The 25,261-nt window shown below is 46.2% G+C and overlaps 1 protein-coding gene across 1 annotated transcript in view; it reads left to right on the top strand.

The window, feature by feature from the left end:
* Positions 1-25,261, top strand: part of LOC121007976 (multidrug resistance-associated protein 1-like) — a 145,211-nt gene that overhangs the window by 30,161 nt on the left and 89,789 nt on the right. Inside the window, exons 4-7 of the mRNA XM_040440245.1 lie at positions 12,557-12,682; positions 13,835-13,972; positions 14,303-14,428; positions 18,902-18,963. Coding sequence (XP_040296179.1) covers positions 12,557-12,682; positions 13,835-13,972; positions 14,303-14,428; positions 18,902-18,963 — 452 coding nt within the window. The remainder of the gene's footprint in view (positions 1-12,556; positions 12,683-13,834; positions 13,973-14,302; positions 14,429-18,901; positions 18,964-25,261) is intronic.

Here is a 25,261-nt window from a genome sequence, read left to right as displayed (position 1 = left end):
CAGGCGCGGCGAAACGATGCGGCCGGCGAAAAGCCGGCCGTATCCATGGGACACCAGTGTACACAATGATTTCTAATAGAAGCTGTTTGGAGAAGATAGAATAATTTTTTTTAAAGACATATATAGGAATAAATGTTCATTGGGGGAAAATAAATTGGGGTAAACCGATTTAATGAAGTGGGACAACCCCTTTAAAGGGAACCCGTCATCAACGTTATGCTGACCTCACTGAGGGCAGCATAAAATAGTGACAGAAATGCTGATCTCAGCGGTGTGTCATTTATTAACTAAAAGTAAGTGGTTGCTGAGAACCAGCATCATAATCATTGCAGCCCAGGCCTTGAGAAGAGTCCAGTCTACCTGAGAAGAGTCCTAGTTATTCATAATCTCCTGCTCTCTCACCCATCTGCTGATGATTGGCAGTTCTCTCCTAGATAGAAAGGGAGAAAACTAGGTATTAGACTGTCAGTCATCAGCAGGTGGGCAGGAGAGCAGGAAGTCATGAATAACCAGGACTCTTCTCAGGTGGCCGGGACTCTTTTCCAGGCCCAGTCTGCAATGGTTGTGATGTTGGTTCTCGGCAACCACTTACTTCTAACTTATAAATGACCGACCACTGAAATCAGCTCACCTGTCTGTACTTTATTCTGCCGTTAGTATGGGCAGCACAAAGGTGATGACGGGTTCCCTTTAATAAGTCTGTTAGTTTATTCAGTGCTGAAGAATGGTAAAGCGTTATTCTGTTGCTACTGCGCGATCCTCTGCTGTTCCACAAGCGTCCAGTGCACCTATTGCTCATACAACCTATAGTGTAATATTGCTATTGAATGTGGTATATTTTGTTTTATATTTTTTTTATTTTAGTCTTTCAGCTAATCTACTATTACGTTTTTTTATTGTTTCTGAACACATTTTATGCTAATTGTTAATGCAATTGTGTTATAGTAAATATCTATATAAAAGATATATCCTCCTTGGATGGTTGCAAATGCAGAGTGCCTGTCCTAGTTGCATACAATTATTTAATATCCGAGTCATGTCTCAAGGCCTATTTAAAGGGCCGAACACTGACTTATAGGATAGCTGCCTTACATCTGGGGCCATTAGAGGCAGAGCTTGTTAAGAGATGCTGACTCTCAATTTGCAACAGTGTGGCTGAAATTTGTTACCACTATTTAACTCTGTTTGCCCTTTCCTCTGCCATAAACTCCTGCTCCGGCTAACTACTTGAAGGCTATATTGCTAATTGACTACCGTAGACATACTTCTGACTTGCCCTCAGCTAATCCAAATGCTCCTATATAGCTCCTCACTGTCCTCTGTCTAAAAATTGAACGCTACACTATAACACCCCTCCTGACATGTTTCGCCACTGTGTGGCTTCGTCAGGGGAAGTGGGGTACTAGCGTGCGCACGCTCTGCATGACCTCTACAAATGTCCGCCCGTCTCTCACCTACAGCCTATGACATTACCGCTAACCCTCCATGGCAGGCCTTTCTCCCTATCAAGTGTGAGCGCGTCATTTTACACTTACAAACTGCGCTCACTCCCCTTTGAGCCCTCGCAGGTTGTTCAGCCAGTGTTCTCTCCTCCCCACAGACTTCGCCGCCCGTCGATCATCTGCCGCGATCATGTAGCTTCTCCCACGACAGTGATCTGCTGTCCTCTATGGTGGGGTCATGACTCAAAGTTCCTGGTCACCCATTGTTCTAGTATGTATATTAAGTATGTTTTGATCACAGCTTCGTTCCTTACCAATTTTTTCTTAACCCATCAGTTGTACTTGTACCAATATGTATTTATCTCTATGTGTCCTGTAGTCACTCCGATGGCTAAGGAACAGTTAATAGAACTCTATTGCGATTCTCCACATTACAGTCTCTTTATACTAACAATGAGAGAGGCGATGTCTGACAATTTGTATGTTAGATTAAATGGACGGCATTTAACTAGTTTACTTTTAGGAGAATAAAGGGATAACATTGGCCCTACTGCCTGAGTATTTTTCAAGGCTCAGGCAGTATTTTTATATCCTTCTTAGGGTCAATCCTGCTCTTGTGGGATAATGAGTCCTCTTTTTTTGTGAGAGGTATAAGTAAATTCCAATTGTCAAGATTGCCTGAATACTCACAAAGCACAGGCAATATTTACATTAAAGCGGTGTCATTATGGCTAATAATACTCCGGGCGGATACATATTTATTTGCAAGTATATATGGGCCTACTATAATCCCTTATTGTGAACACTTACAAAATCGTTAATTGTTTATTATTTTAGTTACGCAATATAAAAAAAAAAAAAAAAAAAATATGGGGGGCGTGGCCAGCCATGCAGGAGTGAGGACGTGTGTGCTGCGAGCTCCTCCACAGCACCGGAGTTAATCCACCGCCAGCAACCTTTTAAAGATGGGCAAAGTCCCTAAGAAAGGCAAGACCCGCTCTCTAGCCCCTCTGGCATCCTCACAGGGAGACATTCCCAGGCTCTTTGCCAGGCAACCTGCGACGCCGGGACCCGGTATGAATGAGCGCGCCAAGCGCTTCCAAGATGGCGCCGCCGGCCCTGAGGAAACTCCGCTCACAGAGACAGCCGAGCGGGAAGCTGAAAATCTGAATCAGCGGTCGCACCCACCGGATCGACGGAGAGCCCGATCTGCGTCGGTGCCGACCCTAAGCAGCAGCCCTGACCGAGCCCAGACGCCGCATGCCCAGGAAGGAGAGGACCCTGGAGCGCACGCTGAGCCGACATCCTCAGCCCAGGGGGGAGACCTGGCAGCTGCCATGATGTCTCCCTGCGACCCGGCGATACAGGTTAGTGAGGAGGAGTTCCCCCCGCTACAGAAGACTCCTCAGCTGACCCCTCACCCTGTTGTCTGGGGCCCTAGAACCCCCACCTCGCCCGCAGCTTCACTGAGCCCAGGGGTGGGATCTCCCGCTAGATCCCCCTGGTCAGATGCCCCAGCCAGCTTTATGGGGCACCCCCAGCCACAGAGGGATAACTCTCACCGGGGGCAACCTGAAGGGGTTAATGAGAAGGCCTCAAATTTACCACAGGCTGCGGCCTCCTCCCAGTACGTGCTGCGGGAGCTTTCTTCTATTCACTCTCCTGAGCCGTCCCCAGCAAACTCCCCACACTGGTCCACGGGCTCATCATGGGACGGATCCCACCCACGCCATGATGGCGGCGCCTCCTCAGGCACACAGGCCCTGGCTAACCCTGCAGCATCAATCTCAGAAGGCTCTTTACCTTTGCCCCAGGGTTCTATGTCGCGCGCTCCTCCACCTGACGAGGACTCTCGGCCTCCTACCATGGCGGACTTGCGCAATCTGATGTGCTCACTTCCCACCAAGGCAGATCTTTCTAGTTTTGCAGCTAATATTTTACAAGAATGTAAAAAGGAATTCACACAAGTACGCTCTGAGATGGCCTTGATTGATACAAAGGTGGACACTGTTCAGCAGGAACATGATTCCTTGTCTGCAGATGTGCAGGTATTGAAAGACAAACTACAATCCCACGATGCACAGATACACGCCTTGCAATACCATCTGGATGATGTCGAAAACAGGAGCCGTCGCAATAATATTCGGATTAGAGGCTTGCCTGAGGCAATAACGCAGGCGGCTCTTTTATCTACCATTGTAAAAATCTTCAATGATCTTCTGGGACGTCCGCCAAGCTCCAGCATCGAGATTGACCGAGCTCATAGGGCATTGAGGCCTCCCAATCCTGACCCCTCAAAACCAAGGGACGTCATCTGCAGAGTCCACTTTTACGCCATCAAAGATCAGATCCTACTCAAGGCCCGACAGATGTCGTCTCTGTCTTACGACGGTGTCCCCTTCATCTTGCTGCAGGACTTATCCCGCCACACCCTGGCCCAGCGTGCTGCCTTACGCCCAGTGTTACACCTCCTCAAAGAGCGCAGCATCCCCTACCGTTGGGGCTTTCCTTTTGCCCTGCTTGCAGGCCCTAAAGAGCAAGTTGTCACTTTGCGGGACCCTACAGATCTTCCCCACTTTCTACAGCAGCTGGACTTGCCACCGGTTGAATTGGGACCCTGGCCTTCCCTCCTCCAGCCTACCTCTGAGGCGAGAGGGCGACAACGTCCATTGCATGCTGAAAAACCTCCCAATTCTTTGGCTCAGGCCTCAAGAGGACGGCGCCAGAAAGGATCGGAATACTCTGGTCGCAGATCCTCACCTCGCCTTACCACCTGAGGGACTCCCTGTTGTACCTGCCTGGGTCTACTAAAGCTCTAATATGCCGAATGTTTTTTTTTTATTGGCTTTTAGCTGTTTGCCCATTCTCTTTATCTGTTTTTGTGCTTTAAACTTGCTGGTGCTTTTAAGTTCCCATCTGCATTCACTGGTGTTGTGGGGGGTCAGCTCCTGTCCGGCTGACACTTTTTCCCCCAAATAAGCAGAGTCTTTCCCTTGGGGTCCCTCCCCCCCAGGCGACAGCCTCTTTGGACCTTCGGGTCACATAAAACCACTCTATTCTCCCCTTTCTCAGGGTTACTCACCTGTTTGACTACTTCTATCTGTTGTTCTTCTATTTTTGTTTTTTTCTTGTTGTTGATTGTCTCCCCGTGCCTCCCTTGTGTTTTTCTCCTTCCCCCCACCTCCCACAGCAATGGGGTCTCTGAAGATTGCATCATTCAACGCGAAAGGCCTCAACACTCCCGAAAAAAGGGCCCAGGTACTTCATCACTTCCATCGTCAAAAGGTACATATTGTCTGTTTCCAAGAAACGCATTTTAAGGAGGGTAGCGCCCCGAACATACGACATCGACACTACACCACCTGGCACTTTGCAAACAATGCGGTGAATAAGACCAAAGGAGTTGCCATAGCGATCCATAAGTCTTTACCCCACCAAGTGCTGGGGTGTACTGCCGACCCAGATGCAAGATATTTGGCCCTCACATTACTTATTGGAGGCCAGGAATTAACCTTCCTTAATGTATATGCCCCTAATCAAAATCAAGCCTCCTTCATTGTAAACCTCATTGATAACGTCATACCGATACTTAGGGGGACAACTATCTTATGTGGTGACCTTAACTTGACACTTGACCCGACACTTGACAATTCGACTGGACGTGCCTCTCTTACATATCCCACCATTAAAAAGGTAAAACGGGCACTGCTCCAACTACAATTGCGAGATGCCTGGAGGATCCAGCACCCAGTTGACAAGGATTACACCTTTTATTCTGCCCCCCATGGCTCATATAGTCGTATTGATCATATCCTTATCCAGCAGTCGGCCCTATCCTGGCTTGACTCCACACAAATAGGAAATATCCTCTGGTCGGACCACGCTCCCATATACTGCTCCTTGAATTTGCCCTTTCTCTCTAGGCAGGAATGGACATGGCGATTAAATGAGAGTCTCCTTCTTGACGCGGGGTGCGCTGCTGACCTTGCTAGCAGTATAACAAATTTCTTATCAGATCATAAGGAAGATTCTACCTCAATTCCGATCCGATGGGAGGCCTTGAAGTGTGTTCTTCGAGGTGTACTCATTAAGCATGGCGCCCGTCTCAAGAAGGAGAAAGCTCATTCACTTAAACTTGCTCTGCAAAGAGTCACCTCCCTGGAACTTGCCCACAAACGAGCACTTACCCTGCAAACCCTACATGATCTCCAAAATGCACGTATGGAAGCTAAACGTCTCCTAGATGTATCCTACAAACGTATGGTACAAGTTTGCAGGAGTAAATTCTACGAATACGGGAATAAAAGTGGTCGTATGCTGGCAAGGGCTCTAAAGGGAAGACTAGCAGCCTCCCATATTCCCGCTATCAAAAATGCCCAAGATCGTATGATCCACACATCCGCTGATATTGCGACTACTTTCCACTCTTTTTACTCGAAGCTCTACAACCTGCCCCAGCCTTCCCCTCAAATGGTGGGCAAACACCCCGACCGACCTCTCTTGCTCCCCAAACTTTCTGCGCTTGATTCTGCCACTATGGAGGCCCCATTCACAGACACCGAACTCCATACGGTACTTAAGTCACTCCCGGGTGGCAAGAGCCCAGGCCCTGACGGGTTCACGGCTAGGTTTTACAAGGCCTTTTCCTCTAATCTATCCCCTATTATGCTCCAGGTTTTCAATGGAGTGTCTCCTGGGGTCCCCTTCCCGGCGCAGACCACGGAGGCGCATATTACGGTCATTCCGAAACCAGGAAAGGACCCGCACCTATGTGCCAGTTATCGTCCTATCTCCCTTTTAAACGTGGATCTCAAGATATTCGCCAAATTAATGGCGAACAGATTGAATGCTTATTTGCCTTCCCTGGTTTCTGCTGATCAGGTTGGGTTTGTGCCGGGGAGGGAGGCCCGGGACAACACTCTCAAAACCCTAGACATTATCCATTATGCTAAATCCAAAAAGACCCCCCTTATGGTGCTTTCCCTAGACGCAGAAAAGGCCTTTGATCGGATATCTTGGAATGCCATCCATGAGACCCTTTCACATATAGGTCTAGGCCCAACATTCCTGTCAAAAATCCTGACATTATACCAACATCCCACCGCTAGAGTCAAAGTAAATGGTACCCTTTCCCCCCCCTTCCCAATTCATAATGGGACACGGCAGGGATGCCCATTATCCCCCTTATTATACGTTCTGGTTATGGAACACCTGCTGGCTTCTATTCGTGCCAATCCAGATATAACAGGAATAAAGATCGGATCACGAGAATATAAATGTGCGGCATTTGCTGACGATCTCCTGCTCTACATAACCAATCCTCGTATCTCCTTACCGTCCTTACTTCGGGAGGTAGCTCAATTTGGTACCTGGTCCAATTTCAAGATTAATATGTCCAAGTCAGAGGCCCTAGACGTCACTTTACCGAGCGAACTGACCCCTGCTCTTAAGGCTTCTTTTCCCTTTGCCTGGCCATCTAAAGGCATAACGTATCTGGGGATTAAAATAACAGCAGACCTCTCACATCTTCATAAATTGAACTTTGCGCCCCTCCTAGTACAGTTTCAAAAAGATTTAGATGGATGGCGTAAACGAGAATTTTCCTGGTTTGGAAGGATTAGTATTATAAAGATGACCCTTTTACCAAAACTATTGTACCTTTTACAAACTATTCCCCTTCACATACCGTCCACTTTCTGGTCCCAGCTCCGTAGGTGCTTCACACAATTCGTATGGGCCCCTGGTCGACCGCGGATAAAATGGGAAATAATGACCCGCACCAAGGAAACGGGAGGAGTAGGTCTTCCAGATTGTAGACTATACTATCACTCTGCAGCATATGCCCGACTGTTGGACTTGACATGTACCGATTCCCCCAAGGCGTGGGTGCAAATTACAAAAGATACTTCTACGTGTGCGGTATCAACCCTCCCATGGCTAGTGGGCTCTCCACGCCAAACATTGTCACATTTGTCCTTCACTGCTCACCATACCCTTGCAACTTTAGCATCCATTGGTCGCCCATCCTCACTGATTGACCCTAAAGGCCCTCTGGTGCCAGTCACGGATCATCCTAGATTCCCCCCAGGACACTCTTCTAAACATTTTCTACAAAGCTCAAGATTCCGACCGATCAGGTTTTGCCAAGTTCTCTCTGGCCCCACACTAAAACCCCTATCCCAAATTTTAGAGGCTCCACTAACCCGCAACTCCTTTGAACACATGCAGCTTCAACACTTCTACGCCTCTCTAAGTAGAACTCATACTCTGAACAGAAAACTCACTGAGTTTGAGCGGATGTGTATCTCCTCCTCAGTGACTTCACACCCCATATCCTCAGTATACAAACTTCTGATACACCAGCGATCCTCATGCCTTCCCCCATATTGTCAAGCCTGGGAGCGAGAACTGGGGAATCATTATACTCCAGCCCAGTGGAACAGATGCTTCCTTCTAACACACAAATCAACGGTTTCGGCCAAAGCTCAGGAAACGAGCTACAAAATTATATCCAGATGGTACCGAGTACCAGCACTACTCCATAAATGGTTCCCGACGGTGTCGGATCGTTGTTGGAGATGTCTGAATGAGGAAGGCACGATGATCCATATATGGTGGAACTGTAGCGGCTTAAGGCCCTTTTGGAACTTCGTTCATAGAATGATTAAAGAGATCACGGGTGTCCCTATCCAAAACTCTCCAGAAGCCCTTCTGTTATTCGACAGTGTCCTGAACGTTCCGGCATATAAAAAATCCCTTCTAAAATATATGGTTCAGGCAGCAAAGGCAGTGATTCCCAGACATTGGAAATCTTCTTCTCCCCCCTCGCCTGAGGAGTGGTTTGACGAAATTGCCTTGTATCAGAGGTTGGAAGATCTCATTTGTATTACGCCCTCAGACACCACACGCTATGTACAGACTTGGGGCCCCTGGGAAGTCTTTCGTTCCTCAGACACATTTCGTGATGCGCAAGTTTAACCGCTTTAGCAGAAATTATACCCTTTCCCCTCCTTTCCTCCCCCCTAATCCCTTGTCTAATGTCTTGTCTGTCTATATGTTACTGAAATCTTACATGTCCATTTAGATATGTCTCACTCATATTCTTCCATGAGCTAAGCTATGTGATAACGGGTGTATACCCAACACAATTCTGTGGACATTATGTTTAAATTGATAACATTTTTTGAATGTGCATTTGTCTCTATTTTGGTTGTACCGGAAAAATCTCAATAAAATTTAAATTTGAAAAAAAAAAAAAAAAAAAAAAAAAAAAAAAAAAAAATATTAAATGAAGGCCGTATAAGAAAAGCCCTCATTTAGGCCTTTTGGGCTCAGGGTCTGTAATCTGTAAATCCATTTGGCTTCTTCCTGATGTAGCTTTTGATCCAAATTGCCACTTCTCGGACCCAGTTTAATTTTAGCCAATCCCCAAAATATATTGTAGGAAGGCGCAAGGGTCCGTCATTGACGGAAGGTATGTGTCACCAAAGTTCCGGGCCTCGGTGAGGTAAGAGCCAGTAGTTTTAAGTGTCAGCGGCAGCTAGTGCTGACTGACACTGTTTGTTGTTTAGTATGGCTGCAAAGCCGATCCGGGACGGCTCTTACTGGGAGTAGCCAAAGTGCTGGGTGGGTGGCGGCTCCCCACGCTCCAGGCCAGGTCTTGGTTTGGATATAAAACCAGAGGCAGCACTGTCAGGTGGTGTGGATTATCTTCCATCGGACAGGGAAGCTGTGGAGTCTTTGTTTTTTTAAATCTAAGGATGTGTGCCATGCTAAAGGGCTGAGAGCCGCATTGCTGGGAAGCAGGCCCCTAAAGCCTGTTGTTGACTGCTGCTGACAAAACCGCTGACAAGGTGAATGTTTTTTGTTCTGTGGACTTGCCCTGGTGTGAATGAACACCAAGACGGCGAACTGTGATTTTGTCTATGTGTGAATAAGCACTGAACTGTTTAAGTTAAAGAAGACCTTTCACCGATTATTACACTATGAACTAACTATACAGACATGGAGAGCGGCACCCGGGGATCTCACTGCACTTACTATTATCCCCGGGCGCCGCTCCGTTCTCCCGCTATGCCCTCCAGTATCTCCGCTCCCTAAGTTATAGTAGGCGGAGATTCCAGTCACTAAGTTATGGTAGGCGGAGTCTGCCCTTGTTCTGCTCTAGCGCTGGCCAATCGCAGCGCAGAGCTCACAGCCTGGGAGGTTCTTTTCTCCCAGGCTGTGAGCTCTGCAATGCGATTGGCCAGCGCTACAGAAGAACAAGGGCAGACTCCGCCTACCATAACTTAATGAGCGGAGATACCGGAGGACATAGCGGGAGAACGGAGCGGCGCCCAGGGATAATAGTAAGTGCAGTGAGATCCCCGGGCGCCGCTCTACATGTCTGTATACTTAGTTCATAGTGTAATAATCGGTGAAAGGTCCTCTTTAAAGACTTTGTTTTTGCCTCTGTACTGCGTCCGCTAATCTGCCTACCAGAGCGAATCCCTACAATATATATATATATATATATATATATATATAAATTTTTGGTTTTACAATGGGACACCATGGCAGTTTGTGGCACATCTTTTCCCAGTGTATACGTCAAATGAACGTTCGGCTCAGAGGAGCAGTGTTTCCTGTGAAACTGACCCCAGGAATCAATATTCATGACCTATCCTCAGATCAACAGGGGTCCGACATATGGGAGCCCTGCCGATCTGCTGTTAGAAGAGGCTGGGCGCTCCATGAGCACCACGGCCTCTTCCTGGGCCATGTGACATCACCGTACATCGGTCACGTGGCCTAGTCGTAGCTCAGTCCCATTCAAGTTAATGGGGCTGACCTGCAATAGCAATATGATGTACGGCACTGTGCTTGGTAAGCGCCCGGGAGGCCTCCGCGCTCACCAGAGCTCTGCTGAGTGCCGCAGCTTCCTGAAACAGCTGATTGGAAGGGGTGCTGGGACTCGGACCCTGTCGATGTGATAATGACTTGTCCCATGGATAGGTCAATGACTATTAGGTCATCAATATGATTTCCCGGATGATCCCTTTAATGTGATATTGTTGCCGTCCTAGTAACTCCATTTGATCCCATCTGTCGCTGTGCCTCCCCAGCCATCTGCTTTGCTGACTCTGTTTGGTGTACAGTATCTTTTGATCAATAACCCGCTCGCTGTATTTATTGCAGCCCTGTTCTATTACAGTCCATATAGCAAAGCTCCATAAAACAATTCAAACAATGCAGTTACCAGGAACTGTGAAGGACAAAATCTCCTTCTCATGAGGGAACGTTTACAGCACGGGTCCATCCCCTAATAAAAGAACAACTTGCAAATTTGTGGTTCTTTGTATTCATAACATTGTTGTAGGTTTTATAGAACTTATGGTATAATAAACTGCATGGAGGATCAGTTACTAGAAGTAAGAGGTTGGGAAAAGAGGCTAAAATCTCCTTCTCTGCTTCACGATTTTGTCCCTTGGGCTCATTGCACAAATAAGCCATATTTACATGTGTGGTGCGAGCAGCTGCAGGCAATCCTGTAGGGATCGACGTGATCTGAGTATAGCTCCAGCATGTCAGGCTTCGTTGTGGGAGGGAAACACCACGCCGAGGGAAGGGGGAACAGGGAATAAGGCCTGAACTAGGGAAGTAAAATTAACACCTCCTAGTAAAAACCCTAACCAAAATTCTGACTGACTACCAGTATGAACAGACCCCAAATGTAGGTGAGTTCATACGCTGGAATACCTAGAGTCCTATCTAGCCCTTTAGGACCCTGGTACTAATGGCAGGGACGAGACTACCTGTTCCTCCAAAAGGATGGACAAACAGGAGTTTCCTTCAGGCCTAATACAAACAATAGGGAAATGCAACACACAGAACCCAAACAAAAATACAAAATGGAAAAGAAAGACTTAACTTCAAAGGAGCAATGGAAGCACCAGGAGCTCAGCCAAGATCCAACCACAATCTATCCAAAAGGTCCAAACAGAAGCTATAAACCGCACAGCATTGTGGGAGAAGCAACTATAAATAGAGAAGGTTAAATTACCCTAATAGCCACACCTGGGGAAAGAAGGTCTGGCAAGCACCAAAAACAACACAGACGTCATTTGATCCAAACGGAAAACATGTCAAGTCAAACCACGTGTTGCCAGTCTCACCGATCTCCTGCCACCTGTTGCAGGGACATCCATGACACAGCATGTCCGACACCAGGCACCCCCGCTGATCAGGTGTATGAAGAGAAGGCACGTGCCGTCTCTTCACCCCTCATCATTGGTGACATCTCATAAACACTACACCTGTTTTAGACAGATTATACCATTTTTAGTGGAATTTGCTGAAAAACCTGAGCATTGGGGGAGAAATATAATGGTAGGATTTTCCTCAGTAAAACCTATAAGGCTTCATGAATGTGACAGCATGGAGAATACCATGTACCGCCCTGTACTAATGTGTATTCTGCGACTAATGCTTTGCTTGATGCTATTATTTTTCTTTATGGTGTTTATCATGTTCCATGATATACGTTTTTTACCATTACCCTATGAATATAGAAGAAAAGAATTCATGCAGGTGTACGTCAGGACCATAACCAGTTCTCAGATGATATGCATCTGTGTGCATGCCTCTGATTATCAGCCTCCAGCTACAGGGGAAATGTCGTGTCTGTCCGAGTCCTATACAGCATGTCATGGTTATTTTATGGCGTATAGAAGCACGTGCCATTATTACAGCTCTGCAGTAATCACATAATATGGTCGCGAGGTCTTACCTTTCCGGCCACGTGTTTAGCCGAGGTATTTGCAGGAGCAGACGAATAATTGTTCATGTTAATTGTCAGTCAGCTTATGTCTACATCCCGCTTCATGAATTCATTACAAAAATTTTACAGCATGCTATATTGACTTAATATTAAATAACCAGATAATACACAGACATTAGACCTGCATGGACGGTCACTGGTTACCTTCTTATCTGATGGATAAGGAAGCATTGAAGTACGATGTTCTGCAGCAGATGTGATTATACTAATGCACTGTGGAAGAAATATCATCTTTTTATATTAATAACTCTGACATTTGATTGATCCCGGGATTTGTCTTCTTTTCTCGTTCCAGTGTCTTTCTGCTTTGCTGGCACTTGTCTGCTATACAGAACTTTTCTACACCGTGTGGAACATGACGCATGGTATTGCTGAGCCTCCGGTTCTCCTCATTAGCCCGCTTATAGTAGGAGCTACCATGGTAAAGGGAAAACACGGTTTAATGTGTAATCTGCACTGATTTATTTTAAAAGTCATCTTTACTCCTAACTTCAATTAACATTAGTATTATAGGAGATAAAGGGTTTCAAAGGGGTTTTCTAGGAGTTCAGTATTAATGGCTTGTCCTCTGGATAGGTTATCAATATCTGAACGCTGGGGGTCCGCCGTTCATCTGTTTGAAGACGCCTCTTCCTAGGCAAGTGATCTCACTTTCTGTGGTCACATGGCCTATTTGCACTTCAGTCCCTTTCAAGTGAATGTGTCTCCCCTCCCACTGGATTGTTCAGCACAGTTTAACCCCTTCTACCATCAGCAGCACAGACTCTGGGTTGGAGGCCCTGCCTCAGGTACTGAGCAGCTGCAGGGTTTCCTCTTCTCCAGGCAGTGAGGAGACAAATGCTGTGCACAGGATCTTCCCTCCCTCCTCACCCTGGAAACACAGAGTTGACAAAGACCGGAGGAGTTCTCTCCTCTGTAATCTTCGGATGGATGTGGTGAAGTGTCTGCAGAGCATTGCACAAGAACAGGTAGGGGGGGGGGGTAAGATCCTGTGTGTATCAGCAATGTCATTGTACTGTACAGCTGGGACTTGTAGTCCTACACAAACAACAGAGCAATTTTATTTACTTCCTTTGCAGAGCAGGGGGAGGAGAAAGGCAGTCTTTCTCAGAGATTGCTCTTGCACACCCCTACAGCTCTGCAACTGCGTGTTAACAAAGGGGCAGAACAGCACTACGTAAATAAGGAAATATAATTTTATTTTGCCTAAAATTTACTTAGCTTATGTATATATTGCTGACCATCAGATTTACAGCGCTTAATTTTTTGTATTATTTTATATCACTCGGATAACCCCTTTAAGCACAACATTTTGGTGCACATTAATACAATGTCTTGGAGCAATCACATTAGTAAATTTGCCCCCGTTGTTTCCCCTTTCTGTATAATGTGCTTTGTCTGACTTATGAAGAGGGATGAGGGAAGCTACCCCATTAAGTGAAGTTAAATACCCTAACTACAACCGTATACTATGCAAATGTAACCGTTCTATAAAAATGTTTTCACTCACATGAGATTTAAAAAAAAGATCAAAATTGAAAATAAATCTTAATTTCCCTCTTCTAATTTCTAGATTCTAGCCACATGTCTCATCCAATATGAGAGGATACGAGGCGTCCGCTCCTCCGCTCTCCTGCTGATATTCTGGATGTTTGCTGTAATATGTGCTGTCTTCCAGCTGAGAACCAAAATCACAGTAGCCCTTTCCCAGGTATGGTAGGCCCCTCTGAGTATACCAGAGATTGTGCCAGGCAAAAAATTGTTGTGTAATTATGAGAAATGAGAATAATGCGAAAAGCATGCTGGCAGTTGTAGTGTAGGAAGCAGAGGAAAGACCGTGAGACATGGTAAAAACATGAGAATCACGGCCTTTCTGTTTCTCGCTTTTCAAGTTCATGGCCTCATTGTATTGGATCAATTGTTCTCTAAAAAGCAAAATTTCTAAAGTTTTTGTTGTATCAGTTGACAACTATAAAAAAAAACCACATAAACTGATGTCAGATATTCTAACCCTTTTGTTCTCCATCTTTCTGTTTCGAAGGAAGCAGAGATTAACTGGCTGCGCTACACACTATTCATGTTGTACTTCTTACTGGTGCTGTTCCAGTGCATTCTGTCTTTCTTCAATGATCGACCTCCATTTTTCACCAGTGTAAAAAATGACATGGTACGTTGTTGTTTTTTTCTCGTAATAATAATGCAGGACAAGTCTGTCAATATGCTGATGTGCCTATAGAAATTGATGGCCAAACAAATGTCACAAGGGTGTGCGCTTTTGGCATATGTTTGACCGTTTTTTTTGCGGGGACCTTGTGATTTTCAATAGAAATGTATATTCTGTGGCGTACGTTTTTGTAATGGCAGTCAGCGGCCGACCTGTGCAGCTGTAAAGGAGTGCAGTTGCAGACGTCTGGTCACTTGTTTAGTGAGAACATCTTTAATACTTTGCAATGTTATGAAATTTTATAGTTATGGAAGCAACCAAGACGGTATACATTGCCAGTTTCATTTTCTTTGCCAGGAGCGTATGTTCTGAATCACAATATAGGGGGAGAAAACCAGAACTGGATCGCACATCCACAATGCTATGCTTTGATCTAATTAAATTCGCTTCTCAGTGCTATATTAAAGTGTACAGCCCCCTATACTTCGTGCTGTACAAGAGGCATAAGCCCACTCACGACGCCAAGGTCACCTCTTTGAGTGGGACCTACTCTGACAAAAAGGCGCAGCACAATGCGGTGACAATGCGGCACTTCCCTAGTAGGCGGCGGGACCCAGGAGTCAAACAGCAACCATTGTATGGACATGTTGTGTTAGACAACTGTTCACATGGTGCAGTACTGTGTGGTGGCCTTTGTTTTTGTGGGGCTGTGCTGGTGGGTTGGTGGGACCCAGTGTCATGGGTGGCATTGTCGGACAGCAGGGTTGCTGTTTGACTCCTGGGTCCCGCCGCCTACTAAGGCAGTGCCTCTTTGTCACCGCATTGTGCTGCGCCTTTTTGTCAGAGTATTGCAATATGGTTGAAGAAATCCAGCTCCACTTCGGTAAAGGAAAAATTTATTTATATCCCCTCCTCTTTTTGGCAAAAAAACCCTTTCTATACCCTGTACCACAAGATCTGATGTATCACCACCATGGCAGACAGCAAAATGCAGACATATTGTGACTGCCATGGTGGGGCACATCGGAAATGTGCCTGCGTATTCTGGTTTTTATGGCATTAGTGGGGCAACCTACATATTGCAGATGGCATTTTCTGCATGTGATTAAATAAACTGCAAAGGTTGTGTTGCAATTAAGATATATTTTCATTTGAAAAATCCTGCCAGTTGAAGCTGAAACAAAAGTATTAGATATCGACATGTGGGTGCAACATATGCACCTATAATGTCCGCATCTATAGCTTCCTTTGGTCGTGAGCCAGACAGGCTGCGATTTTTTCTTCTTCTCCTGATACACACTGGATCGGTACCAAGAGTTGGTAGAGCGAGATCTAGTCCTGTTGCATGATCAAATTAATGTGAATACGGCTGGTACTAAAAATAAAAATATAACCAAAAATGAAATGAAGGCCTTGCAGGACATGAAATTGAGGGATGACATTGTTATCAAACAATCTGACAAGGGGGGTGGAGTTGTCGTATTAGACAGTGGTCTATATAGGACCCAAATTGAATCTATGCTAAGTGACACCACAGTGTATGTCACCCTTAGCGACAACCCCCTCCCCTCTTTTCAGACGGAATTGAAAAATATCTTGGATTTGGGGGTTAAATCAGGTTTTTTGACTAACAGGGAATCTGAATACATATACAGTACAAAAGTTTGGACTACCTCTTGCAGCTCATCAAGAGAATGCCAAGAGTGTGCAAAGCAGTAATCAAAGCAAAAGGTGGCTACTTTGAAGAACCTAGAATATGACATATTTTCAGTTGTTTCACACTTGTTTGTTATGGATATAATTCCACATGTGTTAATTCATAGTTTTGATGCCTTCATAGTCATGAAAATAAAGAAAACTCTTTGAATGAGAAGGTGTGTCCAAACTTTTGGTCTGTACTGTATGTTTTATCTCCCGTCATCCCTGTTTTTCATGCACTCCCCAAGACACACAAAAACACCTTTCCACCTCCTCTTAGGCCTATTGTAGCAGGTATTGGTTCATTTTCAGAACGAATCTCCCAGTGGGTGGATTCTATACTTCAACCGCTAATACCGCTCATACCAGGTTTTCTTAAAGACACAGCGTCCATTTTACAAATAATTGAGAACATTGAATGGTCATCAAATTATACATGGATGACAGCGGACGTTGTGTCTTTATACACTAATATTCCGCATGAACTGGCTATTAAATCATTAGCCTGGTTCCTCAGAACCTATGGTAACATTACCGCAGGGTTGCAGGAATATGTACTTCTGGTGGTGGATTTCCTCCTCAGGCGCAATTTCTTCATGTTCAACAACAAGTTTTTTCTGCAGGTATCAGGGGTGTCGATGGGGGCCAAGTTCTCTCCCTCCATAGCTAATATCTTTATGGCATGGTGGGAGAGGAGCTTTCTCCTCATCGACACCCATCCTTTTTGGCGATGCATCAGGTGGTATGGCCGTTACATTGATGACCTGATCCTGGTTTGGACGGGTGATGTGACGGCCATACCAGCTTTTGGTTGCTATATCAATTCCTGTGTGGACACTATTTCATTTAGTGTCCACCATGACATGCAAGACATTTCTTTTTTGGATTTGCGCCCGAGGGGGGACCCCTCCACCAGAAAAATCCATACATGTACCTATAGAAAGCCCTTAGCAGGAAATACGACCCTGCGCGGCACATCCTGTCATCCGAAACATGTCATAGCGAACATACCGAGGGGCGAGATAATACGTGCAAGAAGGAACTGCACGGATGATGATTGCTTCATGACTGAAGCTGAAAATATCGCCCACAGATTACACAAGAGAGCTTATGCCCGAAGTCAGGTTGAGGATGTAATACGGCAGGTGTCCGAGATTGAGAGAGGGTCTCTGGTCCATCCAGAGCAGGAGACTGTGTCTAGGGATAGTGAACCCAGTGCTGTGGCTGCCAACAGAAACAGAACTAAAAACAAAAACTTCAAAAATAATGGAAACAACAAAATAAATCTGTTTGTTACACAGAACAGCACGGAGTTCACACAAATCTGCGACATTGTAAAAAGGCATTTTTCTGTCCTGGCATATGATAGAGAATGGACGGACATAGTTGCAGATGGGGTTAAATGTGCAGCCAGAAGAGCGCCCACTATAGCTAACTATGTCAGTCCTAGCTTGTATCAGGACAAGAAGAAAAATCGCAGCCTGTCTGGCTCACGACCAAAGGAAGCTATAGATGCGGACATTATAGGTGCATATGTTGCACCCACATGTCGATATCTAATACTTTTGTTTCAGCTTCAACTGGCAGGATTTTTCTATTGAAAACATATCTTAATTGCAACACAACCTTTGCAGTTTATTTAATCACATGCAGAAAATGCAAACTGCAATATGAAGGTTGGCACCACCAATGCCATAAAAACCTGAATACGCAGGCACATTTCCGATGTGCCCCACCATGGCAGTCGCAATATATCTGCAGCTAGTCTGCATTTTGCTGTCTGCCATGGTGGTGATACATCGGATCTAGTGGTACAGGGTATAGAAAGGTTTTTTTTTCCAAAAAGAGGAGGGGATTACAAAAGAAAATGATTAAATAGAGAATCCTTTTGGATTTTCGCATTGAACATGCGGCAACCTGATGGTCTGAACAGACGTCTAGACCTAATCTTGCAGCAATAAACCCATTATGTCATTGTTCCTGCACTTCACAGCCGTCCCTTAAAAAAGTTTAAAAAGTTAAACTCAAAAAACTCTCTCCTTTAATTTTGTTTCCTATAGCCAGTGCATATGTTGTGCATTTTTGTATAGGCTTTTTCTGTTCATTGTGTGTTTTTTTTTTTTTTTTTCTCATGAGAAGTCTTGTTCATAGGTGTGGCATGTTTTAGAGGCTGCCTGCAGTCATGTGACCACAATCAGTGAAAACAGGTGCAGTCCCTCTATAAATACTGCCACTTTTTAATGTTGTATTGTGTCATGAGTAAGGGCGCGAATTGTCTTCAGTAGCCCGAAACATGTAGACAACGACTTTGTAACTGTAACTGGATGTGATTTTACCGCAAGCAAAATAAATTTTTCCTTTACCGAAGTGGAGCTGGATTTCTTCAACCATATTGCAATACGTTACCCGGGCCTGACACAGGTCCTCCGTGCTCACAGGTGAAGGTGGGGCAGGTGAGAGCTGCTGAACTTTCTTTTCTTTTTTTTGTCAGAGTAGGTCCCACTTAAAGAAATGACCTTGGCGTGGTGAGTGGGCTTATGCCTTTTGATCAAAATGTACATTAATGCCTCTTGTACAGCATGAAGTGAGAAGCGAATTTAATTAGATCAAAGCATAACATTGTGGATGTGCGATCCAGTTCTGGTCTTCTACCCCTGATATCTGAATCACAATGTTTTCCTAACAAGAAAACCTCTAATAATACAACAATGATAAGAAATAAAAGTACAATATTTTGTTTGCATTGTGACTTACATTGCTATTCTTTCCCTGTCCCAGAACCCGTGCCCTGTGTCAAGTGCTTCTTTTCTTTCCCAAGTTACTTTCAGCTGGTTTACAGAGTAAGTGACTTCATATGAGTGAAATTGTAGAGGCTTGTATAGGTTTAAATTATTATGACCACCAGCTAAGGCTACTTTCACACTTGCGTTTGGGGTTCCGCTTGTGAGATCCGTTTGAGGGCTCTCAAGCGGCCCCAAACGGATCCGTTCATCCCCAATGCATTCTGAATGGATAAGGATCCGTTCAGAATGCATCAGTTTGGCTCCGTTTCGCCTCCATTCCACTCTGGAGGCGGACACCAAAACGCTGCTTGCAGCGTTTTGGTGTCCGCCTGGCCGTGCGGAGCCAAACGGATCCGTCCTGACTTACAATGCAAGTCAATGGGGACGGATCAGTTTGACATTGACACAATATGGTGCAATTGTAAATGGATCCGTCCTCCATTGACTTTCAATGTAAAGTCAGGAGTCCCTATTAATATACCATCGGATCGGAGTTTTCTCCAATCCGATGGTATATTTTAACTTGAAGCGTCCCCATCACCATGGGAACGCCTCTATGTTAGAATATACCATCGGATTTGAGTTAGATCGTAAAAACTCAGATCCGACAGTATATTGCAGGCATGGCCAACCTGAGGCTCTCCAGCTGTTGCAAAACTACAACTCCCACCATGCTTAGACTGCCTAAAGCTATCAGCCTGCAGCAGGGCATGGTGGGAGTTGTAGTTTTACAACAGCTGGAGAGCCGCAGGTTGGCCATGCCTGGTATATTGTAACACAGAGGCGTTCCCATAGTGATGGGGACGCTTCAAGTTAGAATATACTAAGAACTTTGTACATAACTGCCCCCTGCTAGCACCCGATCTCTTACAGGGGGCTGTGATCCGCACAATTAACCCCTCAGGTGCCGCACCTAAGGGGTTCATTGTGCGGATCTCAGCCCCCTGATCGGGTGCTGCCAGGGAGCAGGGGCTAGACCCCCCTCCCTCCCCAGTATTAAAAGCATTGGTGGCCAGTGCGGCCCCCCTCCCTCCCTCCCCAGTATTAAAAGCATTGGTGGCCAGTGCGCCTCCCCCTCCCTCCCTCCCCAGTATTAAAAGCATTGGTGGCCAGTGCGGCCCCTCCCTCCCTCCCCAGTATTAAAATCATTGGTGGCAGTGGCCACAGGCTAACAACCCCCCTCCCCCCCCCCCATCATTGGTGGCAGCGGAGCGGCATTTCTGATCGGAGTCCCAGTTTAATCGCTGGGACTCCGATCGGTTACCATGGCAGCCAGGACGCTACTTCAGTCCTGGCTGCCATGGTTACTTAGCTTATACTTACATGCGCTGTCTGTGGCCGGCCGGGCGCTCCTCCTACTGGTAAGTGACAGGTCTGTGCGGCGCATTAGCACAGACCTGTCACTTACCAGTAGGAGGAGCGCCCGGCCTTCCACAGACAGCGCATGTAAGTATAAGCTAAGTAACCATGGCAGCCAGGACTGCAGTAGCGTCCTGGCTGCCATGGTAACTGATCGGAGCCCCAGCGATTAAACTGGGACTCCGATCGGAAATGCCGCTCCGCTGCCACCAATGATGGGGGGGGTGGGGTTGTTAGCCTGTGGCCACTGCCACCAATGATTTTAATACTGGGGAGGGAGGAAGGGGGGGGGGCGCACTGGCCACCAATGCTTTTAATACTGGGGAGGGAGGAAGGGGGGGGCGCACTGGCCACCAATGCTTTTAATACTGGGGAGGGAGGATGGGGGCGGCTGCACTGGCACCTGAGGGGTTAATTGTGTGGATCACAGCCCCCTGTAAGAGATCGGGTGCTGCCAGGCAGCAGGGGGCAGTTATGTACACAGTTCTTAGTATATTCTAACTTGAAGCGTCCCCATCACCATGGGAACGCCTCTGTGTTAGAATATACTGTCGGATCTGAGTTTTCAGGATAGTGAAAACTCAGATCTGAAAAAGCTGTTATGCAGACGGATCCGCATTGAACGGATACCATTGTTTGCATTTATAGGTGCAGATCCGTCTGTGCAGATACCAGACGGATCCGCACCTAGCGCAGGTGTGAAAGTAGCCTAATATCCAGAGTAACTGCTGTGTGAAGCATGGACAGCAGCTAGACAGGCTAAGAGAGACTCTATAAGGTCCTGATAGTTTGTCACAGTTATCTGGAGCCATGCTAAGTGCAGTGCATCCCACAACTGCTGAAGGGTGTGCAGCGGAGGATCCATAGAGCAAACGTGATGATTGAGGTGGTCCCAGAGATGCTCAGCTGGGTCCAAGTCTGAGGAATTAGGGGGCCAGGGTAGTACTTAGAAGTCTTGATAATACTCTTCCAAGAAATGTCAAATATTTCAAGCCGTGTGACATTCCCATACTGTATTGCTGGAAGATCCCATCCGCATGTATGGGTGTACAAGACCATAACTTTGCCACCACCAGCTTGTGTTCTTCCAGCAATGGTTGCAGGATGCTTGTTTTTTGATGTTTCTCACCTGACACAGCAACGTCCATCCGTTCAGTCAAGTTGAAGCCTTTTCTGCTTCAGAGCCCCATACGCAGTAGGGTTTACCACATTGTTGTTGTAGACACACGTCTGGTAGCTTCTGGTTCATTTTGGTGTTGAGCTGCTCCACTGTAGCGTGTCGGTCCACCCCGACACACCTTCGTAGCTGACATTCACCTCTCATATCAATGGCACGTGGTGCTCTGCAGTTTCCACGTTGCTTATTCGCAATGGTGCCATTTCCCTACTCACAACACACTCACCACAGCAGCACGAAAACTGTTCACACTGCACATATATACTCACCAAGCCAGCTCACCACACATCGCTTTCTTCATGAGCTTTGTGCTGCGACTTTGAAAGTAGGAAGTGGACATGATAATGTGACTTGACTGTGTGTGTGTATGTGTGTATATATTGTAGGGATTTGCCTCAAATGTAGCCTTCCAATAAATACACAGCGGTCTTTTATCGGTCAAAAGCGAAGTAACAAATGTCTTTTATTGTTGGCACACAATAAAGCAATAAGTGGTAGTGATCGGCTTGCTCCAGCCGACACTTAAAGAAAACAATACAGTCCAGTGTCTGAGTTACACAGGTATGATTTTGGGCACAATACCGTAACCCCCCACGGGGTGTATGTGGACCTCGCTTTGTCCTCAGTCTTTCGGCAGAGCCACTCCAGCTCGGACTCGGCTCCAAACACACCGCTATCCAGAGCTCCACAGTCAGATAGGTAATCCCCCCCACCCCACCTGAACCTGCTGGCTGTCTTTTGTAAGCCAGTCAAAATCCGGTATGGACCGTGGGGAGTAGTCATCCACCCAGCACTATGACTACTCCCAGTAAGAGCAGTCCCGGATTAGCTTTTCACAGCTATGCTAACTACCAAAGTATCAACCAGCTACTGCTGCTGACACATGCAATATTGGCTTTTACTTCACCAAGGTATCACGCCCATGTTCATGGTCGTGACTCCTTGGGAGCCGCATGCAATTGCCCGCGGTATGGGTGTTTTGTCAACCGCAGCTGGGGGCTGTTAGTAGTTTGCCTCAAGTGCGGTTGCCACGGACAACAGGTGTTTGTTGGCAGTGTAGCAGCCTGAGCTGGTTGCTAGGCGTCTCACTGTTGATGCGTGCGGTTGTCTCTGGCTATGTGTGTGTGTATGTATGCACTTTCTATGTCTGGTGTGCACGGGGTTTAAGTTATGTGTGCCGTTCCCCTTTAAGTGGCTTTCTTCCCTTGCCTGGTGTAGGTAGGGTTAACTCCCTTCTTAGTGTGTGAACACTGGGTGTGTCTGTGTGTGGGTGTGGCTACTTTGGGCTATAAAGCCTCTGTGGAGACCTGAAGCTGAGGGGTACTCCAGCCTTGTAGTAAGCTGGAGGCATCCTCCTGGTCTCTAATACCATCTGCCAGTGAGGGCCACCCTTGTGGTCATAAGTTTGTTATATGATGTTATTTTATGTTTATGTGGTGTCTGTTATTACTGCAGCTATGGATCTGGTTCCTATGTGTTTATGTGTGTGTGCTGTGTCCTTTTATGTTGGTGTGGACATCAGCAGTTGAGCACGGGATCCAGTCAGTGTGTCTGTGGCAGGTAGGGGTGGAAGTCTTTCACTCTCCTGCCATATCCATAGGCTGTTGATGTTTCTCTTCCCTTGCAGCTTGGCCATTTTAGACTCCTGTCCGTCCGTATCCAATAGGAACAGGTTGTCTTACCCAGCTCCTAGCTCAGGGATCTGTCCAGGGCTAGTAGGGAAGCGAGGTTCCTGAGTATGAGCCCTCCTACCATCAGGGTCGGCTCATACAGCTAGGAGTCAGGGTCAGATTAGGGATGCGCTAGGAGGTGACCTGCTCCCTAATTCTGTTGTCCTGGTCAAGCAGCTTCCACTTACGTTAACATCACACGGATTAGAGTTATCCCCACTCTAATCCGTGACACGAGGCCAGGAACATCGGGGACACATATCTTTCATCAACGATGGTCCCTTGTGCCTTCCTACAATATATATATTTCATTCACATGAAAGAGACAAAGCTACAATGCCCAGGATAGCCACTACTAAGTAGATGGTGTGCAGTAAAAGCAATGAAGGGGCTACAGCGCTTACCCATGTGTTGTGTCCCCTTCAGACAGTTGATGTTTGCCGAGATGATTCCTACTATTCTGATATTGATGGCCTATCCTAGTGATTGGCCATCAGTATTGTGAAGCTAAAAAATCACCATAGAGGATCTGTCAGCTCTGTGGACACATATATTTTAGTAAGCAATTTTATTCCCTGTAATATAACAATTCTGAAGCATCTTTTCATATACTGCATCTATGCGTTGTACCTTTCCTTTGTTATTCCTGATTGAAAATTATGACTAAATTGACATCTTGGTGTCTCACTACACTTTGACACTGATCAGTCAGTCCTGCCGGTATCAGAGTGTGTAGGGACACACCCCTTTGGCAAGTCAAGTTTTGCATAAAGAAAAAATTTAATTGTTATTTCACGGGGAATGCAAGTATTTACTAAAATACAGATGTAGCAAAGCTAAAAGGAATGGTTAACGCACTAAGTATACAAAGGCAAGAAAATGTTAATGGACTTTTTCAAGGGTTTTCAATGGCTTTTGTCACGAGATAACACTATTGTCACACCCGTGACAGGTGGTAGAAGATTTGAAAGACTGGCTGCACGTCAGTGATCTGACAGCTTCTTTTGGTTTCACTTTGTCTATGTGTTGCTGGGATGTCCACACCTCCTTTTCAGGTGTAGATCATGTGACCATTACTACTCCCTTCTTAGTCTGGATTTACCCATCACTCCTTGCGGTTGATAGCTCATTCTGGTTGTGGATCATTTGGTGTCTGGATCTCGGCTGAGTTCCTGCTTTCCATTTACCCGGAGTTAAGTGTCTTTCCTTTTTGTATTGTGTTTATTTCCCTGTCTCTTGGTACCAGACCTGAGGCAGACTCTTGTTCTTTCAGCTGGGAAGGAACAGCTTGTCTGTGGCCCAATCACTATCTTCAGGGCCTTCTAGGGAGAGCCAAACTTAGGTTCCTGCGGATGAACAGTCCTACCATCGGGGTGTGTTCATTCTGTTAGCAGTCACGGCTCGGGTTGGGATTTATTAGGCTACTTTCACACTGGCGTTTCTGGGTCCGCCTGTGAGATCCGTTTCAAGGCTCTCACAAGTGGCCCAAAAGGGATCAGTTCAGCCCCAATGCATTCTGAATGGATAAGGATCCGTTCAGAATGCATCAGTTTGCCTCCGTTCAGCCTCCATTCCGCTCTGGAGGCGGACACCAAAACGCTGCTTGCAGCGTTTTGATGTCCGTCTGATGAAACTGAGCCAAACTGATCCGTCCTGACTTACAATGTAAGTCAATGGGGACGGATCAGTTTTTACTGACACAATATGGGGCAATTGAAAATGGATCCGCCTCCCATTGACTTTCAATGTAAGTCAGGACGGATCCGTTTGGCTCAGTTTCGTCAGACAAGCAGCGTTTTGGTGTCCGCCTCCAGAGCGGAATGGAGGCTGAACGGAGGCAAACTGATGCATTCTGAACGGATCCTTATCTATTCAGAATGAATGCACCTGATCCGTTTTGGGACGCTTGTGAGAGCCTTGAAACGGATCTCACAGGCGGACCCAGAAACGCCAGTGTGAAAGTAGCCTAATAAATCCCAACCCGAGCCCTGACTGCTAACAGAATGAACACACCCCGATGGTAGGACTGTTCATCCGCAATTTTATTTATTTTTTTGTTCATGGTAATGCAAACGGATCTGTTCTGAACGGATACAAGCGTTTGCATTATAGGTGTGGATCCGTCTGTGCAGATACCAGACGGATCCGC

Source organism: Bufo bufo, chromosome 7 (assembly GCF_905171765.1).
Source record: "Bufo bufo chromosome 7, aBufBuf1.1, whole genome shotgun sequence".
Lineage (NCBI taxonomy): Eukaryota > Metazoa > Chordata > Amphibia > Anura > Bufonidae > Bufo > Bufo bufo.
The sequence above is the reverse complement of the archived record's forward strand: the minus strand, read 5'-3'. Positions and strand labels throughout refer to the sequence as shown.